Below are 21,038 nucleotides of genomic sequence, written 5' to 3'. Positions count from 1 at the left end.
AAATTAGAAGAGATTTAAAAGAAAAATTCATTTTCTTCAGTGATGAGTATCATAACAAGTAGATGAGAAATCCTCCACATTTAAGTAAATCATCACAAGTATACTGAAGAATCAATATCTAACATCTAAAAAGGAAAGAAGCACCTAGAAAATTAGAAATGACTCCTCAGATGTCAAGCTTAGTTATTTGCAAGTTCCCTGGTGGTTGTTTTTTGTTGCTTTTTTTCCCCGTTCACATAAAATAATGGATAACTGCCTGCACAGTTATATTTGAAATTATCTGGAAGGAAAGAAAAATTACAGAAGATGCCAGAAGCTAAGGCATGTTAACTACTAGAAAAATAATCGGTAAGTTTCATTTGCTCTATATTTATTGCTTAATAATAGAACCTACAAGGATTTAGGTGAGCAGACCAGAAAGCAACTCTGTTAGAATTTCTGCTGGAAATTAGTTACTCCCCACTAAAACATTTTTCATTGAAGATAACTCTGGATCTTCAGTAAAAACATCAAAGAGAATGAATGATGTGAATGCAAATGTGTAATTCTTGGTCAAACAACAAGATTAATTGCCACAGAGAAACAGTAAAAACTAGATCAACTTTTTCTACACTAGCATACAGTGTAAAGGAAAGAACATCAATATTGTATGTATCTGATATACCACATAGACACAGAATACATTATGTTCCTGCTTAAAGAAATTCACAGAATTTGCAGAAACTAGAATTAGAGTTGTATCATGTGACTTTCCCAAATATTCATTTTTGTGCAAGACAGTTCACAAAAAAATGCTAGCAATTCTTGTGCTTAATTAGAGTGAGCAAAAAAATTTCAAAGATATCTTTAATCATCCTTGGACTTAAAAACATACGTTTCTAACTCCATTTGCTCTTATCATCACATACTAGGTCAATATTTAGTGCAGGTTATGTGGATTAAATTTGGAGTGATCTTGTTCTCACTCCATCATCATCCTCTTATTATTAAACTGTGCACATCAAAATTGACTTGTGACTTGAGTCAACAACAACCTCACAGCTCATCTTTCACTAACACAGTAGCACCTGTATTTTTCTTTGCTTTCACATTATTTTGAAGAAAACATTCTTCCATGCCGACTCACTAGGTCTTTCTTCTGTTACCATCTTTGGGACAAATAAAGGTAAGTCCAAAACATCAGAATTCATTGCAAGTATTTTTTAAGCAAGCAACAAGGGTAATTGAGAAATGCTCATTCTATGATTTTTTTTTTAATATTTGCAAGCACAGTTCTTAATCCCCAGGCTTCTGTTCTCACTTAACACAAGCTTCCCTTTGGAAAGCTAACTGAAAGTGTTATGACCTAGGGAGAGCTATGAACTGATTAGATTCATATTTTTTTCCCCTCAGAGTCATGTTTTCCCCATATGTAAAAGCAACCCCTTTTTAGACACTTTTTACTTTAAGGTGTTCTCCACAAACCCAAGCAATCAAAAATACTACCTGTACTAGCTAGTAGCATAGGTGTGGTAGTACATATTGAAGAGAGTTACATTTCTGACTAATCTGCTGAAATTGGTACTATAATACTCCCTTAAACTACCTTTAAAGTGAACTATGGTATCAGACTTCCTTATGCAAAGGCAGTCACCTCTTCTCCCCACCCAAAGTAATTAACATTCCTTGCACAGGCAGCTGGACATTTGTTAATCATTAACTGTTTGAGTAAAAAGGACTGGGGGAGAAACTGTTAGCCGTTCTTCACAATGCTACACATACACAAAAAAACCCCCATCTTTAAGACAGAGGATTTAGTGAACAAGGTGACATTATTTACAGTAACAATGAACCTGCTGTGTAATCACAGGATGTTCAATATTTTGTTAACAATATCTGTCTTTGTGACACTTCCCAGGTTCAAAGCTGAGTAATTTGCTCAGCAATTGTATCAATTAAAAAACTTATTAAATCAATTAAAAAAGTTATTTAATAAAACAGAACAAAAAAGGCATATTTAAAAGTAAGAACTATGCTGTTAATCTCTGAAGCAGAAAAATACGTATAGCCAGAATTGTAACACCAAATATAATAGATGCATAACCAATGAACACATTCCAATCTTATCTAGAATCACTTTGATTCACTCTACCTTGCTTTCATTACAGGAAGGGCACAGCAAGGGCATTCCTCTCAGATCAAACAGAAAATTCCATAGACAGAAGTTTCCACATGTCTGATTCGTTGCAGATTAAGCCCTTATCATTAGACAGCAATCTCTAATTTTCATAGAGACAGGATATACCCTGTCATGGCAAATCTACACGCAAAGGATCTGGGGGGAAAAGCAAAATTTGTAGAATGGAGATATATTGCCACTGAGAAAGCTACTCACATCACCTTTGTAGCTTTGGGGAAATTTAGGAGATTATTATTAATGTAAAAGAATTAGCATAAAAATTCACATACATAACTCCATTCATACATTCCATCATAAGCTTCTTAATACTGCAATTCTTTCAAGTTGAGCTACCAAGAACCCCCTCTGTGCATAAATACCAGTAGAACTACAGGCAACACATGAAGCCTGTATTCGTTTTTAGCACTTAGGTTACAAATTCTTCATTTCTTCACCCATGCAATTGCAGCAAATCTGTAACATTCAGGCACATTTACCATTACACTAAAATCAGAAGGTTTTGTTACCTACACTTCATTATATAAAAATTCTCAAAATGTAAAATCCTCTAATCTTTAAATTCTGTAAGAATTTCTACACAAATACGGACAAATAAATAGTCCCAGGACTTCTTTATTTGCTTTGTGTATAGAGGTGGTTACAGGCTTTTAACATTAGAAAAATAAAAATAGCCTATTGTGTAAGTACCCAAAAGCTTGGTTTACTGTATGTGCAGGTTTTTGAACCAATCCTTGTCAGTGAAGATTATTCTAAAAAGTATATGCACGTCTAATATCAGTGATGCCTCAATGACAACTCTGCACAGATATACAACTCTAAGCAGAAAGAGCTCAAACTACTGGTAGGTAGGTCAAGACCACTTGCATCTACCAGCTTGGCAGTCAGCTCTTTACAAGAAATGTGAATGTATCAATTTATCCTGGCTCACAAGTAAATTGCAGTTAAATAGAAGCAGCTATTAGAAATATGAATAAAACAGAGTTTGGGGAAGCCTGCTTTCTGAACAGGAAAATTACCTCTTACAGTCTGTTGCTAGATTCTTTTTCCAAAATTCACTCCTTGATGACACTGGAATGCTAGAGGTTTTTATCTTTTATTTTTGTTGAGTACCATAGAGATTCCTTCTTGGTCACATTTCAGATGACTAAAGCAATCAAGCCACAGATGTAACAAGAATTATACATAGATTGTAAAATGGGCCCACAAACTATAGTTGCAGCAAGGCCAAAAGTATTTTTAGACCCAAGATCTAAAGCTGCAACTACTGCATGTTGTAAGTTGTGGAAGTTTGCCAAGTACTCATGTAGGTTTGTCCTTTGTTAAATATGTCCAAACGCTGTATGATGAAAGTTTAAAATCTTCAAAGAAAAGAATAAACATTATGTAATCATTTTCAAGCTCCTCACTTTTGACTTTAATATGTACTTCAAAAGCTAAGCAGATGCTTAGTAGGAAATAAATCCCCAACTCAACAGATGTACCAACAGCGATATGGCAAGATGCACCTTCGATAGCTTTTGGCAACCCTACACTTCTATTATTCCTCTCTCACAAGTGCTTTTCAAGTCAAAGAGAAGCCTAAACAAGTTAATAGGCCCTTAATATGTACTCTGCTGTCTGAACTGATTGCTGTTTATAAGGTAATCTCTAAGACCACATGTGTCTCAGCCTGGGCTCATCTCCTACAGAGAGGCAGCCCTTAGGCATCTCTGCTTTCATCAAACCAAATTGTAGCCCACTCAGCACCTTTCACAACAAAACAATCCTTCACTTTCAGCGGGAGAAGAAGAGGTAGGGATTGTATGGAATCTCTGTTTGGTCACTCTGAGGTAATGTTTTGCTCAGCAGGATATCAAAGAAAACTGCTTTGAAAGATCCCCCAGCCACAGCAAAACACCATGAATATGTTTGTGTAAAACTCAGATTCTTCCCAAGACATTCTAAAAAGCAACATTAACAACCAAACAGCACTTAGTGATCTAACACTGCTACAAATGCAAATCATAATTTCCTTCAAAGACTGAAAAAAAGAGAGGTCATCAGCTAGCTCCAGGACAGATAGAACGTTTGTGACCCTGCTACAAACCCAGGCCTTCTTAATCTCTCTCAACATTAGCTTCAAATGCCCTGCTTAGCTCTAACACATCTGACTCATCTGATCAGAAGCTTAAATGTATGAGAATCATCCCACAAATTAACCCAGTAGCAACTTCACTGCCAGACCTTAGCCTGAATGAACACAATTAGACCTTATGTACAGTAGTGCAAAGCTGCAAAATGTAGCCCTGATTACAGGTTAACCAGACAATTCCTTCAGAACATGGACATGACTAAACGGAGGCGCCAGGCAGCCAGGCTGCTGGTTCCAGCAATAAAGCAATACAACACACACCCACAGTTATCTTAGGGAAAAGCTTTCTGGATTGCTTTTTGGTTATCAGAGAACTTTGGATTAGTCTTCACTCTAGTTGACAGTAGGTTTCCAAATCTAAATTTCAGTTATTCAAACAGACACAAAATTGTATTTAGCTGGTTCTACGCTTCTTAAAAAGAAAAAAAAAAAAAAAAAAAAAAAAGTTTTAAGTTTTCCAGTTTTCCTTATCACTAAAAGGTATTTAAAGACAACAGTTATTCTTAGTAAGCTGCGGTTACAGCTATTTGTGCCAAATGCCTTATTATTAAAACCGTAACAAATGGGTGGAAAATATATTTTAGTCGCATGAAATTTTAAACAAATGTTTTTGAACTCAAATTATTACTCAATCTAGGCACAGCTGAAGTATACAAATTCTGGGGGGGGGGAGGAATGTGGGTTTTTTGCCTTTTTTTTTTTTTTTTTTTTTAACATAACAATTTGTTTCTTGAAGAATGGCCCAAGTTTGGCTCAAGGCCACCAAAGTGAAGTGCCATAATAACAGAGTGAAGTCACACAGATCTTCCACTGTGTAATCTTCACTGTTATTTTCAAGATGATACTGAGCACATTCAAACCAACAGGTATCATTACCTAGAAAGAAGAAAATAATATCCCTTTCTAAAACAGTGTAGGCTATTTTTAAGATATCTATAATCAGCCACCATAAATATGCCTCCTCTATTTAAATGTCCTACACAAAACAGATGCAATTGTCTCTTTCACTGTGCAGACTGAGCTAGGGTTTCAGCTCTGTTCCATTTACTGCATGCCTGACTATCGCCAAATAAAAGATAGGATGGGCTTGGTAATATAATTGGCTTCATTATTTACTGCCACAACAAAATGTTTCTTCTGGAGGAGTTCAAGGGCTCTCCTGCAAAGGCAAGACTGCAAGAGGAAGAGCTGAAATGAAAATATATCATCTCAGTTATACAAACTCAACCTGTTCTTACGCTGCTATTCTTTAACAATTCAATATCAAAGAGAGGAAAGGCCCAGTTAAAGTACAAAATAAATGTAATACTAGAAAAAACAGATAACTGTGCAGAAAAATCTTCCTAGATGAAACATCTATCAAATTAATCTCTCCTTGCCCCTCCCACTCCTTTCTATAATATTCTTTAAAATTATTTAGTAAATGCCTCTTGCATGGAAAGCCAAGAGAATATTTTTCTGCATCTCTTACCTAAGCTGCTTACTGTTTCCACAATAAGGACAGTTCTGTGTGCTTGTTTTTAATAACAATGACAACATTTTTCAAGGAAAAAAAAAATCCATACTCTTTAATCCCATTAATACATAAAAGACATTATCACGAATTCAAAAAATTTCACTTTAATTTACTTTAACTGAATTCCAAATGCCAATGTGGCCACTGACTGATCAAGCAATTCCAGAATCCAAGGAATATCCTGCGTAAGGCCTTCAATTATGAGAAACGTCTCTTACTCTCATCTCGAATTTCACCCAAATCTCTAGTGCACATATATTAGTCACCTTTTAGATCTAAATGGCTAACTGAAGTGCTAACACAGCCTCTTATATAAGAAATAACCTTCCAGATCAACACCATAGGCCTAAGAACTTAATTCTAAGTTAGAATCTATAGAATCTAGTAATAATTCTAGAAGGTTTTGTCTATTTTGAACAAACTGCATTGGAATAACCTTAAAAATTCTGACTCTAGTACATTTATAGCTCAGTTACTGAAAGAATTTAGCTGTAAGGGCAAATCACTTAACAGAAGTTCAGCAAACAACGTAACCCAGAAGCGCAGAATTTGGTGTGAGGTGTAAAACTTTTGAGAAGCTAAACAGATACTTGGGAAATTAGTTTGCACTTGGAGCTTCACTAACATCAGCATCTCAACCAGCTAGAGCAAGAATTTCTTGTGCAAAAAACCTGCAACAATTTAGTATTTAGAAATAGCTGAATTACAAGGTGTCTATCTCTTCAAAGAGTGGAAAGAACCACTGAACTTTGCAAAGAGAAAACACTATGTGAAATCCCTCTTAGGAGAAAGTCTTTTTCCCAATTACTTGTCATTTTGATCTAGTCAAAATATTCACATAAGGAATTACAATGTCAAAAGCTGTGTGCCAATTAGACTATATCTGTGGACAGAAGCTAAGCAGGAAATGTCATTGCCAAATATAAGCAGACTAAATTTTAAAGCACCTTCTCACAGTCCACCATATCAAGCCCACTAGGAATATTCTCTCCTGATTATGAACATCACCTCATCAATCACAGTTTTTAATCTCCTGTTTCACGGTTTTCTTAGAAAAAGATTTGCTCAATACTTTTGCTGTTAATAGTGTTCATGGACTTATAAACTGATAGATCTGCAACGATTCCAAACAAACAGAACAGTCACTGTATGACTCTGACAGCAGCATGGTTGCAATAAATACAGTAGAAAAATGGAAATTAAGGAAAATTTAGGTTCTGTTTCTTTACTTCAAGTTAACTTGAGTGAAAGTAAGTTTTTGTACATATTTATGTAATATTTATGATGTACACAAATGAAGTAACAAACTGGAGTACATGTTAGGTGAAACTTCAACATAAACTATTCACTTAAAAAATGTGAGGAAAGTCCCATATTTGTAAGGCTGCTCAACTACAACTGACTTAAAACCAAAATCATACTGGTCTCAGTTTTTATTAAAAACGCCTCTTCTACAATCAAAAGGTTTACAGCTGTATCAGTACAAAAAAAACCCAGAAAACATTCCCAGACACACTAGAATATTGCTGAACTGAGTTTTGCCTGTACCAACTGCCACCCTTCGTAAGAGCACCAGAGCAGACCATTATCAACAGATGAGCTGGGTGCAGCCACCCTAGTTTAAAGGTGCAACAGCAGTTACACCAGATGTAGGCCATCTGGCTTCTGTTTCAAATGACACTGCTGATTTATTACATATGCAACAGGTGCCTAAGTTTTCAGCCCCACTGATGATCATGGTGCTCAGTATTTGGTAATGCCTGTCTTTATTATTAAAACTCAAGACGAGTGAGTGGTGGGATGATTAAAAATGCTCAAAAGCCAATGAACACCAAAGACGCAGAATATGAAACTGCCCCTTATGTACAAGTGTAAATTATACTCTGCACTCTCACTGAAGCAATTTTGAGAACACTACAAAGAAATGCCAACATACTTACTATTTGTTAGCAGTGCTCTACCTTTTAAGAGTATAATTCAGTACTTTGTTCTATGTAGTTAAAATCCAATTCATTCTCTATAAGAATTACTGTCTTTCCTGCTGGAAATGGTTCTGGTAATATTAAAAATATTGTCTCCCACTCATTAAGCTTTATTGATAGTGTTTTATGCAAATGGAGATTGGAGTGCAGTAAAATGAATTTTCCTCTGTACGTCCCCCTTCATACTTTCTACTTGTTCCTTTAACAATCTTTATCAAAACAAATCATATTTTCTCAATATGGTAGTAAGGCTACACTTGAGATTACATGGTTTCAAGCAAAGACAAAGAAAGAAAACTCTAAAGAAAACACTACTGAATACTTACAAACCCTATCTAAAACAAGTACTCCACAAACAGAAAATGACCAGTTAGGGAAACTATTAGACATATTATTTGTCTGCTGTGCTCTTGTTCTCAGAGCTTTGGAGATGGTATACCAAGTTGAACAGATCCTTGCTCAAGTATGATAGCGTGCCTTTCTCAGCCTGAAAATTACTTTCATCATTTGAAACTTTGTTACTGTTATAACACATACAGTACCTCACTCTTCACTGAACATTAAGATTCTTGATTACAAGTAACTTAATTACATGGCAAAACATCAGTAATAGATTTAACATGTATAAATTTCAGACTGCCATACACCATTCTGGATCTAGGTTATGCTCTGGAAAAACATCCACATCTGTAGAAGTTCAGAAGACACTTGTTGATAGGTAGCCTTGCCACTTGACCTAGTGGGAAATTTCCAATAAAAATGTTTGTAAAACTAGTAGCCATGGTTTATTAACTCAGTTAAATCATCATCAGAAAAATCTGAATAGAATCTATGTGTAACACCTCATACATTGAAGCACAAGAGTTCAAGTCTGACTGCTCCAGTATACAGCTGGTTAAACACAATGGGATAGAGGGAAATTCAGTTTGAAACTTCCTTTGTTTCTCAGCAACAGGCTTCAGGATTGCCTACAACAGGCTTCCCACTGCCTACAAACACTGCACTGTCCTAGGGCACTTACACTCCCAGTCTGCTGGCTCCCTCAGTTACATAAATTTATAGTTTCTGCTGCAGGTTCTCCCCCAGCAGTTGCTTCTATTTCTTAGATTCACTCATTTGCTGTGAAACTGAATTGTCTGATTTAGTCTATCAGCCGTTACACTTAACTTCAGTTCTACCATCAAGACTGAATGTGAGCAACACTTCTCAACATGCTCTCCCACTTTGTCTCTGGAGATGAAGACAGTGTTTGTTAACCCTTCACTGACTATGGTGAGAACCAGCAGTTTCATTTTCATAATCTCAGCAAGAATTTGACTCATCAACATCAAGATGATGTATGCAGCAAAACAGAACAGATTGTCCATCCTTCTCAGCTCTAAAGTGGTAGTGAAAACAAGAAACATTCTATAATTTAGAATCATAATCATAGATGGTCTAATGCTTATGTCTAGCTGAGAACTTCTGTAAGGTTACCTTCGACTCTCTAGAAGTAACTATCTGCTGATACTTACAAGAGGGATGAAAGAAAAGGCCAAGTAATGAGTTATGATCTCCCTCTTCACTCACTTGGCTTACAGTTAACAATATATAAGCTGGAGATAGCATAAGGCTGAACCTCAAATTAAACTCATTAAAACAATTTGTTTACTTTAGTCATACTTTTAGTAGCTATAACTTCCTGAGGAAATGTGGTCTGTGACTTTATTATACTACATAAGTAAAATACTTCCTTTTAGGTGACCTACATGCATGCACCCTATTTCTTACATTGTAACAAAGTAACATAGGGAAGGTGGTACAGAAACTGTTGCAATCATCTTGACATCTGCTTTCCCCTACCATGAGCCAAAAAATATTACAGTTAAAATATAATCTACTACCAAATTCATTCTTAATGCATTTTTTTGTGTGTGTGTGTCTTCTTGATAAGCATTAGAGATTTAAAGAATTACACAAGCTAATCAAAGCAGTTCCTCAGTTTAAGACTATGACATTAGGGTCCCCTGTAAGAGATTTACTTCTGAGACCTTGGAGAGAACTGCAGACAACCAACCTATGAAAATTACCTGATGTAAGACAAAGGTAAGACTCAAAGAAAGAAAAAAAAAAAAAGTATTCAAAAACTAGTGGCAAAGTTACATTAAGCACTCTCTGGAAAATTTTAGAATAAATGATAAAAATATCAACCACTAATACAGTTTGGATCTTATGAAATGTAGAATAGTTTAAAAAAAAAAAAAAAAAAAAAAAACAACAAATCAAACACCACATAATAACATGGAAATAATAATCTGAAAGCCAGCTAAAATGCTATGCCTAGAACTATGTGATGTTTCTAACATCAAACAGCTTCCAAAATTCAGTTTATCAAACTGTGAAGGAAAGAGTAGTGTGATGCTCTCAAAGACAGAGGGAAACTCAAGGGTAAAGTCAGAAAAGCCCCTTAGCAAGCTGAAAAAATCACCAAGTCACTTGCAGATTTCCTCTTTCACACATTCTTTAATGTGCTTTCTTGTCTAAATATCAACCTGCTCCTGTATCAAAATCAGATCATTTTGAAGAGCACGACAAAGATTCCATTAAGACTGTCTTCTGTAAAAATACTGATGATTCCTCAGGAAAAAGATTAAAAAGCCCACTAATTTGAGACAGATTTTAAGCTACATCGTCAAGCTTTTAGATGCTCTACATTCCATCATCAGTTCCTTGATTTAGTTCAAAATACGAAGAAAAACATGCCCAGCAAACACAAAACCACATTCTTCCCCACTCAAGCATCTTAGGAAAAATTTGTTCCCTAAGATAAAAGCAAAAAAAAGCAACTCCTCTTCACACGCATACCCCACGAGATAGTAGCACAGTATCAGAGCTTTATCTTTATCAGACATAAAAGAACAAGTAGCTACAGAGATGTGCAAGCAAAATATTAAAGGCACCACACTTCTATTTCAGCCATAATTATATTTTTCTCTGAACACATGACAATGGAGTAATTCTGACAGTTGCTTCTCAATTTATCCATCATTAATGAGATAAGTCAACAGTTCAATCTGCTTGACTCACATAAGCTTTTTAAAAGCAGCTTTCTTTGACAGGAGCCTTTCCATGAAGTAGTGATTACTAATACAAATGGGCACTCATAAAAACTATAAGATATATTTATAAAAACCTGCAGGCATGGAAGTATCACACATGCATACCACTACTAAATGCAGTAACAGAGGCGTAGTTAAGGATTGCAAAGCATAAGAATGTCAGGATTAATTCCTTAGGTAGAAAGCACTTTACTCCCTCAACTTTATATGTCCCACACTGTCCAACTCTACTTGCATGAAGGAAACCTCCATTCTGTATCTGATTTTAAGACCTAAGAATAGCTGTAAACAAGGTGGATCAAAGCAAGGATACTAAAGGAAAACTACTTATCATATATATACATGCAATTTCACCAAAACAATAGATGGAACAGTATATGTTATTAGTGTCGTTTTCTTTTTTCTCCCAGCAACATCTCTCTCAACAGTGACAATGCAGGTTGTCTGCTTTATCAGATTGCTATCTCTTTGCTGGCATACTATTTTACTTAGAATATAAAAACAACAGGAAGCCACCTTACCTTTTTCTTCATCTATTCGAAAAACTCCCATACCAGATCCATCTCTGATGGAATATCTTATCTCCCCATCTCGTCCCTCATCTTCATCATAAGCAGATACAGTCATTACTGAGGAGCCAATAGGGGCATCTTCTTTTATAAAGCCTTTATCTGCAAATACAGAGAACCGTGGAGGGTGCAAGTTCTCATTCACATCAACTACCTCAACTTCAACGTAACACGTAGAAGATAATGAAACGGGTTTTCCTTTGTCCTTGGCCCGTACAGTCAAATTATAAAGTTGTTTCTTTTCATAATCCAGTCTTTGTACAATACGTATTGCTCCACTTAGTTTATCAACATCAAAAGTGCCATCCCCACTGTCCAAAAGACTGTATCGTACTTGACTTGACTGGCCTAAATCAGGATCATAGGCTTCTAACCATGTAATAATTGTTCCTTCAGGAAGATCTTCTCGAATTTTTACATGATAATTTGAAGGAATAAACTTAGGAGGATTATCATTAACATCATCTATAGAGACTTTCAAAATAACTGTTGAAAATAACTGAGGTTCTTCGGTAGGTTGGTCTCTAGCCTCTATTTTCAAGAAATAGACATGTTGTTCTTCACGATCCAGAAGCCCGACAACTTTCACAACTCCTGTCACAGCATTAATAGCAAACTTGTCAGTATCTGTAAGAAGAGAATATTTCACTTCTCCATTAGCCCCTAAATCCTTATCAGTAGCTTCAATTTGAATAATTTCACTGTTTAGCTCTTTGTTTTCACTCACTTCCACAAAATAGCTGTCTTGTAGAAACTCTGGGGGGTTATCATTAGCATCCAAAATTCTTATATCTAGAAGGTGCCAGGCAGACTTCTGTGGTATTCCAAGATCATAGACAGTAACATTCAGATTGTATTTGTCTTTTACTTCTCGGTCAAGTGGAGACAAAATTCTCAGCATTCCACTTTCCATATCAACGATGAAACTGCTGTCTTCATTACCTCCAGAGATAACATACACTAACTTTCCATTGAAGCCAGTATCCAGATCAGTAGCATTCAGAAGTATTATGCTGGAGCCCACAGGTTGATCCTCCCTTACCTCAATGCTACTGGGAAGAGTACTTCTAAACTGAGGTGTATGCATATTCAAGGAGTGAGTGTCAAAGAAAACATCCTCAACTTCTCCACGATTGTGCAATTTATTTGCTTGTAAGAGCTTCTCTGCAAGCATTTTAGCAACACCAGTTTCTTCACATTGCAAGTTGACCAGTTTGCGACCAGTAGCTACAGTGATGTTGATATACAATGGTTTTGCAAAGTTTTCTCCATCTGTAGCTGTAATTTTCAAACTGTGAAAGGACATTTTAGCACCTGGGCCATCTGTTAGAGACTGTTTGAGTGAAAGTACACCAGAATTTGGATTTAGACTAAATAAATCCAGCTCATTTCCAGATTCAATTTGGTATCTTACCAACTGGAGCTCATCAGCATCAATGGCAGATACAGTTGTTATTTGTTCTCCAACACCAAGATCCCTGGGAATTGTTCCCTCACAATTAATTTTCTCAAACAGGGGTATATTGTCATTCAGATTATTTAAGATAATAGTCACAGGAACTTCAACTTCTCGACGATACGGTATACCCCAGTCAGAAGCTCGAATCCTTAAATTGTAAACCCTTGGCATCAATTCATAATCCAAGTCTTCTGAGGTACTAATAATCCCACTGAAATGGTTAATCACAAATGGCAAAGGGTTTAGGTTTGCAATACTGTAGGTCACATAACCATTCTCCCCTTCATCAGGATCTTTTGCACTCACTCTCATGACACTCGTACCTATTGGCACATTCTCATCAAACGATGCCTTATAGGCTGTCTGAGTAAATTCAGGAGGATTGCTGTTCATGCCTAATACCTTAATTAATACTTTTGCAGCAGCTCTTCTGTCACTTGTCATAACCTCAAGTTCAAAATGGGAGGAGTATTGTGCTTTTATGGGTTCTGAAGTGGTAATAAGACCAGTATGAGTGTTTAAATTGAATTTTACTTTGCCAGGTGTATTTTTAAACATATATTTTAAATGTGGGTAACTAGGCAGAGCTTTCACCATTATCACAGGCGTGTTCGGAGGGGCAAATTCACTTATTTCAGCTCTATATATCTCTTTTTCAAATCTGGCAGGACCAGACTTAAATTGTGGCGACGTCACATGAACAACTTTTACAGATGAAAACTGTGGAGGATTTCCCTTATCTTTAGCTTGAAGGGTAAGGTTGTATCCAAAAGGGTGGCTCTCCCAGTCAATATGACCAACAGCTTTGACTCTATATTCTTTACCTCCTGGCACAGATCTCACTGTTCTGAACTGCTGAAGTGGATCACCTGCAACAATATTCAATGATGCTATTTCTCCATTTGAACCTTGATCATTGTCCTCTACAGTTACAATTGCATAAGTTGGATCTTTGTCTGATTCTGATGGAGTCAACGTAACAGCTGTAATAACAGGGGCATATTCATTTGCTTGCTCTACATAAACAGTTAGTTTTGCCATACTGCTGATGCCACTGCTACCATACAGCTTCAGTCCACGGTCCACAGCAAGAATTTCCATCTCATAAAGCTTAGTGTCCAAGTAGTCAAGCCTGCCAGTTAGAACTACCACACCACTAGTAGGATGTATAGCAAACACATCTGTTCTTTCTTTAAAGCTATAGTAGAACTCCCCATTTGTTCCTATATCTGCATCTGTCGCACTGACTCTTGCGATGCTGGTCCTTATCGCTGTGTTTTCAGGCAAAGAAACGCTGTAAGATGTTGGAGAAAACAAAGGCCGCAAGTCATTTGTATCCAGTACCTGTACCCTGACCTTCGTGCGCGTTTCAGCATTTGTATTTTTTTCAACTGCTTTAACAGTCAGCATATAATGGTCTTTTACCTCTCTGTTAAGGATAGCTGTGTTTCCTCCCTTGGTCCGTATTCTCAAAAAACAAAAGTTTCCAAGAACATATTCTTCAGCTTTGAACAAGTTCTCATTGTCACCAGAAATAATTTTGTACCTTAAGTCCCATAATGGATTCACAATATAAATGCCCATTTTCACTGGATGTCCAACGTAAGTTTTAGCTGCAGAATTCTCATACACAGTTGCATTATACTGCGCTTGTGTAAATTGCATTGGTGAAACATGATGTGATATTTGACTTCCTTCACAGTTTTCAAAATGCTGCACCAGCAGCATCAGCAGCAAGATCATAGTCAAGTATCTTCCCATGGCAGCAATTACAAAAAACCTGAAACAAGAGAAAGAAGCATTAAGAGTTACAGATGTTCAAATATTATTTAGATAACTTTTATACTTAGTTTTGAAATCACACTTTGAAGAAAACTACTATATAGGTATCTAGGCTATACCCTTTTTTGCAGAATGTTTCAACATGACTTAGTTATAGTAAAGTAGGTAAATTAAAATGACCCCAAAATCTCAAGAACCCCCAAGACCAAGTTTAGGAATTATTATAATGATGCAAGGAAAACACACGGTTAACTCCATCTGAAACACTTTGTGATGAACTTTCACTCCAGTCCTCTAGTTCATATGAAACCCTGTCTTTTGATAGAAAATTTTTCTCCCTCATTTCACTTAGCCTGTAAAATGAATTATGTCCAATGATGCAGAAGTAAACTGCAATATATGGCTTGAAACTACAATGGATTTTCTCTTGATTCTTCAACATACACTATAAGCACCTGTTATAATACATACAGACAGAAGTTACAAGTAGAAAATTATTCCACACATGTTGTATTCTTGCCAGCTCTAAGTCTCCTTTTAAGAATAGAGGATAGCAGTGCATACAACTTAAAAAAAAGAGCCAGGCACCACTAAGCTGTAAAACCATCAGTAAGGGATGAAGCGTAATCCTTTATTCCTCTCCCTAAACAGATTCAAGAATTTATCATCAAGAGCTATTGGAGTATGAATCTAATAAAATAACTGGAAAGACCATTAAGATGTGTTTCTTTTAAACACACTCCAGAAATGACATAGTCCAGAACAGCAAGACAGACATGGAGACATGCCCTCACTAGCACTATTTTTTGAAGGAAAAGGCATAATTTTCATTGTCTAAATCCATGCATAAAGAAAGGTAGAAAGCTCAGAAATTAGATGTTCCAAGACTACGATATTTATCAGCATCCATACTAGTTGTTACTTCCGAAAATCTCACAGGATAAATTAAAGCTTCAGAATGCCTCCTAAACAAAGCTCAAGCTTTCAAAAGAGAAAAAAAAAAAAAAAAAAAAAAAAAAGTATTGGGAGAAAAAATTATTTCCAGCAAGTAAAAAGCAATTTAGCTTTAACCTGATTAATTTTATTAAGTAGCACACATTCTTTCCTTTGACCTTCTTTCAAATCCTAAACATTTTTCCTTTACCTCTTTTTTAGCATCTTCTTCCCTGGCTGATTTTTGTTATACAACTATCGATACTAATTCCTAACTGTGCTCTTCTCTCGTTCTTCCTGACTTCTTCTCCCACATTTTATCCCTGGTTTTCCTCCTCTCTACCTTTGACTGTCGTTCTCCTCAGTGCCCATTTTCACTGCTCCTGTTCATCTCAGCTTAAAAAGTGTCCCATTATATTGCCTTTTTCACCCACTCACATTTTCTCTCGCTGTTATTTTTTTCTTCTCTCATTCCTACCTGCTCAATTAGATACCTGAAAGAGCACAGACTGGCTGAAATTCCATGGACCGTTTCTACCCACCACAAAGAATTACAGCAAATTAACCTGGTTGTATCAACAGTTCACTCTAAGCACTCAGAAGCGCCTAATTTGGTCACAGCTATTACTAAATCAGTGAGTTTGAGAAGGACTTAAAACTCAGACCCACAGAGCTACAGGAAATTTGAAAGAAGAAATAAAAACCAGTCAGTTTCTGTTAGGAAGAAAAAAGAAGTGTAGTCTGTCTTCCAAATACAGCAATTAAGTTACTTGATTAAGGCTATGGCTATAGCAAAGAACAAAATTTAAGTTACTAGCTGGAAACCCTACTGAAAAAGTCTGGAAGAATGAAAAGTTAGTAGGGCAAATGAGTGTAACATTGAAATAACCACCATGTCAATGGATTAACAGTTTTTTTCCTCTCCTCACACTACTGTTTTTTCTAGACTATGGTTTGTCCTTAAACACACACTTGGGTCTCCAGGACTTCATTCTCTTAACATGCTGCTAAATAAACGTTTACTGCAGTAACTTTTTCTCATGAAAATAACTGATATCAGTACTTTTTAAACTCCAAGCAATTCAAGAAGTCATTAGTCTTAGCTAAAAGATGTGTCAGAAATGATTACATCACTTTAAGTAATCAACAGAAACAACTCTCACTGTGGAAGTTTTAGGACCTGCAACCATGACAGGTGAAAGAAGCTCCACTCTATGCAAATAAATACAGGTGTTAAAACCACCCAACTTCCTTGGTGAAAGCCTTCCAAAAGTTGTGGGAAGCAGCCACTCAGGGGAGGAGTACACCTAGGCAAACAGAAGTTACTCTCCCGTCTTTCTCATCTATCAGAACAATTCTCTGTAAATCACTTCTATGCAATTCCTTAAACTCCCAATACTCATTTTGCACTCTTGTACAAACTGGATGTATTTTGGGCCTACTGTCTATTAACATTCAGTAGCAGAGAGTATGTGCACCTTGGGTGCTACATCATTCTGTAACTCACAGCCCATACTTACCAGCAGCTGGCAATAAGCTGTCAGGAATGGTGTATTTACTAAGTAAAACACTATGGGTCTGGATTTTTTGTTTTTTGTTTTGTTTTGTTTTTTGTTGTTGTTTTTATCTTTTGCTCCTTTTATCTCAGACACATTTGATTATGATGCATTGGACTTCCACACTAAGATTCCCAAGTTCTTCATTAAAATTCTAAGTTGAACATATGCGTAGGTTTTACTATTACATAAACATTTTCCTGTTCTATAATACCTTAAGTACTCTTTGCTTATTTTCTGTAATAACTTCAAGTAGAGTCTGCTCAGAGCTGGCAACAGGCAGACTATTAATTCAACCACCAGTAAGGATCCATTTTGTAGCATCAAATTCCAAGGTCTACTGAGTCACAACCTACAGCTTAATAGCATCCCTCAACTCAGTTGCTCAGTGGAGTACATTACACAAAAATAAGTTAGATATTTGCTACATTTCACTTATCTTGCGTCATCATTTGCAGAGTTACCAGAAACCAAAAAATCTTGAACCAGGATTATCAACACATAATATAATCTTGATAAATATCCACAGTATTAAAAAATGCAAAGACAGTTAATTACTAAGGGAAAGTATGAGAACATTCAGATAGGATGCTTATGTGTTAGATTAAACTCAAATGGTTCGTAACAGTAAGCCAGCATAACTGAATTTCACAAACATTTCATCTATACTACACCTCAAATTCCTCAGTTTTACTTTTTTAAAAATCTTTGGAGTATCACCACTTCAAGATTTTCTGCATCCATTTTCAAAACATAATGGAACTGTTTGCTTAACAAACACCATACCCCTAGGTTTATAAGAAGCACATTGTATTTATTCTGGAATGCTACATTCCAACAAACTTTGATATTCTACTTGGAAGGACCATTACTTATATGTATATTAACTGTAGGGAAACCTATCATAGTTTTACTAGCTACTACATTAACAACGTGATTTAACTCATTAACATAATCTGAAATGGGAAAAAATACTCACAACTTAGCAATGTGCACCATCTTCATGATAAAGATAAGAGAAAAAGAGAAACTGGCAGGGCTGGCAGACCTCAGACTGAAAATTTACAAATGCAGAAAATTTGGATAAGATCCTGGTCTTATATATGCCTGTTTCTCTTAGCAGAATGCTTGCAGTATATAGACTTGTAACTTTAAGCGGCAAACAGAGTAAAACAGAAAAATGCCAAACGGGCAAAACAAGCTCTAACTTATATATAAGGTACCAACAGGATACACTGCAGGAGTTATCCTCACCAATCACGTAAAAACCACGTGTGGAAAAAGACTGGGCCAAAAAGCTGTCAGGATAAGCCTTGACCCCAACTGCTCTTCCACTCCTACTCCCAAGGCCAGTCCAGCCCATAACACAGAGCAACATCACCTACACTGGCAGATGACAACCCTGTGCATGGCTTTAACACCAAGCTTGGGAAACACCAGGCAGCACTAGAAGAGGTGCTGCCAGTACAGTGATTGCCTTCTGAAAGGCACCACTAACTTTTAACAAATGTGGTAGCACTTTGGTGTTGTTCTCTATGTCTTTTGACACACATGCATCAGTTTCTTTAATTTGCAATATTTCAAACACTAAGACGTATCTACTAATAAAAACATCACCAATTTACTTTAAAGTCAGTTTTTATCAGCATGTGTGAGTAATGCCATCTGATACAAATACAGAGTGAAAAGTTATTACTGCAGTAATTAAACCGTTATGACAGGGTGTCTATTGTAGCAGCGGAGGGGAGATCATGAGACTTCGTCAGCTGTACAACTCTACAGTTACACCTTCTCTTTCCATTGTTTAATAGCATTTATTGATGTAGTCCCCACCAGAAAAAAAAAAAAAGCCAGGTTTAACTACTTCAACATCTTTAAGCTTCCAATTAAAACTTAAAAGTAAGACTTTTCTTTTTTAAATCAACACTGAAAAAGTTTCTTAGGGCTTTTTATTTTGGGGAGGAGGAAGAGAGACACCAGTGAGGGGTTTCTGTGAGTTGGCAGACAGAAAAGCAACACATGATGAAAGCATATAGGAGTGTTGCATTCGTAAAGCTGGTAAGTTATTCAAAAAATGTACACTGCCGTAGAGATTAATGTAACAGTTTCAGCTTGTGACTAAACTCCAGAGAGTTTCATGCTTACATTCACCACCTTAGAGGTTAATCTCATGAGGTGCTTTGATTTATGCAGTCCAGAACTCTGCTGTTAAAAGGAAAACACAGCCGCTGTATTCAGGCAGCACGTGAAGACATTGACTAAGGTGGTTTCACACTGAGAACTGTAACTATTTGCACATGACAGCAAGCAGCGTATCTTGTACTGAGCTCTCCCATTGTACAAGGAAAAACAGATCTTTGGGAATTAAGAAGTGTGGTCAAAATTTAACACGACCCTAAAATTCAAGAGGACAAAAACAGTTTTACTGAGCCAATACTCAGCTTTATCTAAAAAACAAACAAACAACAAACAAACCAATAAAAGGCACGAATCTTTAGGATTTTATACTTTTTTTTTTCTTGCTTGCTTTTACCAAAACCAATGATAACTTGGCCATATAAACTCCTTTCTCGTACTATGTTATCAACCCAGGAGCCTGCTGTATTACTGGAGCTCACCTCCCCTAAGCACAAGATCTCAGGATTTCAGAAAACAAACAAAACCTTCTGAAATAAAGTCGTTTCAACACTGAAATGCGGTATTTCACTGACTAAACATCTGAGTATTTCCACGTGTTTCAACAGGTCATAGGAAGCACCAGGTAATAGATGCAAGTCTCCAATTTCCCATGCAACATCCAGGAGAAATTCATATCTAAGTTTTTAAGCTGCAGGGAAGCCACTTGGTGGAAGCCTGGATCACTTCGCGATGTCTTAACACATTTTCTTCCTGCCAAAAAAGTAAAGTTTACAACCAGGGGTGCTTTCACTGCCAATGGGGCGATCCTCCGTCTCTGACTGCCACCCTCAAACAGCGCTCCGTTCCCTTTGAGTAGCACAGACCCAAAGAAGAGCGCCGCGTCCTTGCTCCTTATCGCTCAGGGGAATGCGGGAGGAAAGCAACGAGGGACGCCGGGCGAAGTGCAAACAAAGGGCCAGCACCACCCCGGGACATTTCTCCGCCGCGAACCGCTCCCGTTGCATCGCGAGGGAATTAAGTTCACAATGACCCATTGAACGCAGACGAAGACAGACATTTTGCCTTGGGGGGAAATATTATCACCACCCTTTTCTTTTTTTCCTCGACAAAACTTAGAAGCAACCTGCTGCCTGCGTCCCGACCGGCTCCGCGCGCCCCAACCGCCCGCTACGCCGGCGCTGAGTCCCCTCCCGGCTTCGCCGCGGCACCACCGCTCTCGTCCCAGCCGTCCCATCCGCCCCATACCAAACTTCTCATAACTTCCCAACCCCCCTCTCACCACGCTTAATGCCTCCAGGTCGGGGACGCCAGCCGAACCCAGCCCCGCATGCTGCCTCCGCCGCGCAGCTTTCCTTTCTTCGCCGCTGCCCTCCTCCCCCTCCACGCCGCGGCGCCCCCCGGAGCCGTATTCCTCCGCCGTACCGGACCGCGGCCGCGGAGCGCCGCAGAAACGAGTTCCGGAGCGGCCGCGGACACGGCGGCAGCCCCGCACCCCGGATCCGCCCCGCCCGGGGCTGGGCTGAACGCTGACGGACGGGAGCGGCGCCTCCGGCTGTAGCCCCGCCGGGAGGAGCGACGGGGACAACGGCGCTTTCAAGTATAGGAAAGTGCTGAGGAAGGCGACTGAGAAACTTTAGCAAGCCGAGGCTCGGCCGCAGGAACTGGAAGGGACCTCGAGGGACATCTCCAAAATA

The 21,038-nt window shown here is 37.6% G+C and overlaps 1 protein-coding gene across 5 annotated transcripts in view; it reads right to left on the bottom strand.

The window, feature by feature from the left end:
• Positions 1-20,708, bottom strand: part of FAT1 (FAT atypical cadherin 1) — a 102,168-nt gene extending 81,460 nt beyond the window's left edge. For 3 of the 5 annotated variants that reach the window (XM_042811547.1, XM_042811542.1, XM_042811543.1), the window contains exon 1: positions 11,428-14,714. In XM_042811547.1, the coding sequence (XP_042667481.1) occupies positions 11,428-14,695 (3,268 nt within the window). In that variant the 5' untranslated portion in view covers positions 14,696-14,714. Of the gene's footprint in view, positions 1-11,427; positions 14,715-19,823; positions 20,095-20,623 lie in introns of those variants that run through there. The other 2 variants (XM_042811544.1, XM_042811546.1) reach the window with 1 other exon arrangement.
• Positions 20,709-21,038: the final 330 nt, after the last annotated feature.

Source organism: Centrocercus urophasianus, unplaced genomic scaffold, assembly GCF_019232065.1.
Source record: "Centrocercus urophasianus isolate 14NV4802_14NV808 unplaced genomic scaffold, USGS_Curo_1.0 seq_13, whole genome shotgun sequence".
NCBI lineage: Eukaryota > Metazoa > Chordata > Aves > Galliformes > Phasianidae > Centrocercus > Centrocercus urophasianus.
Note: the sequence above shows the minus strand (reverse complement) of the source record. Positions and strands in the feature narration are given on the sequence as shown.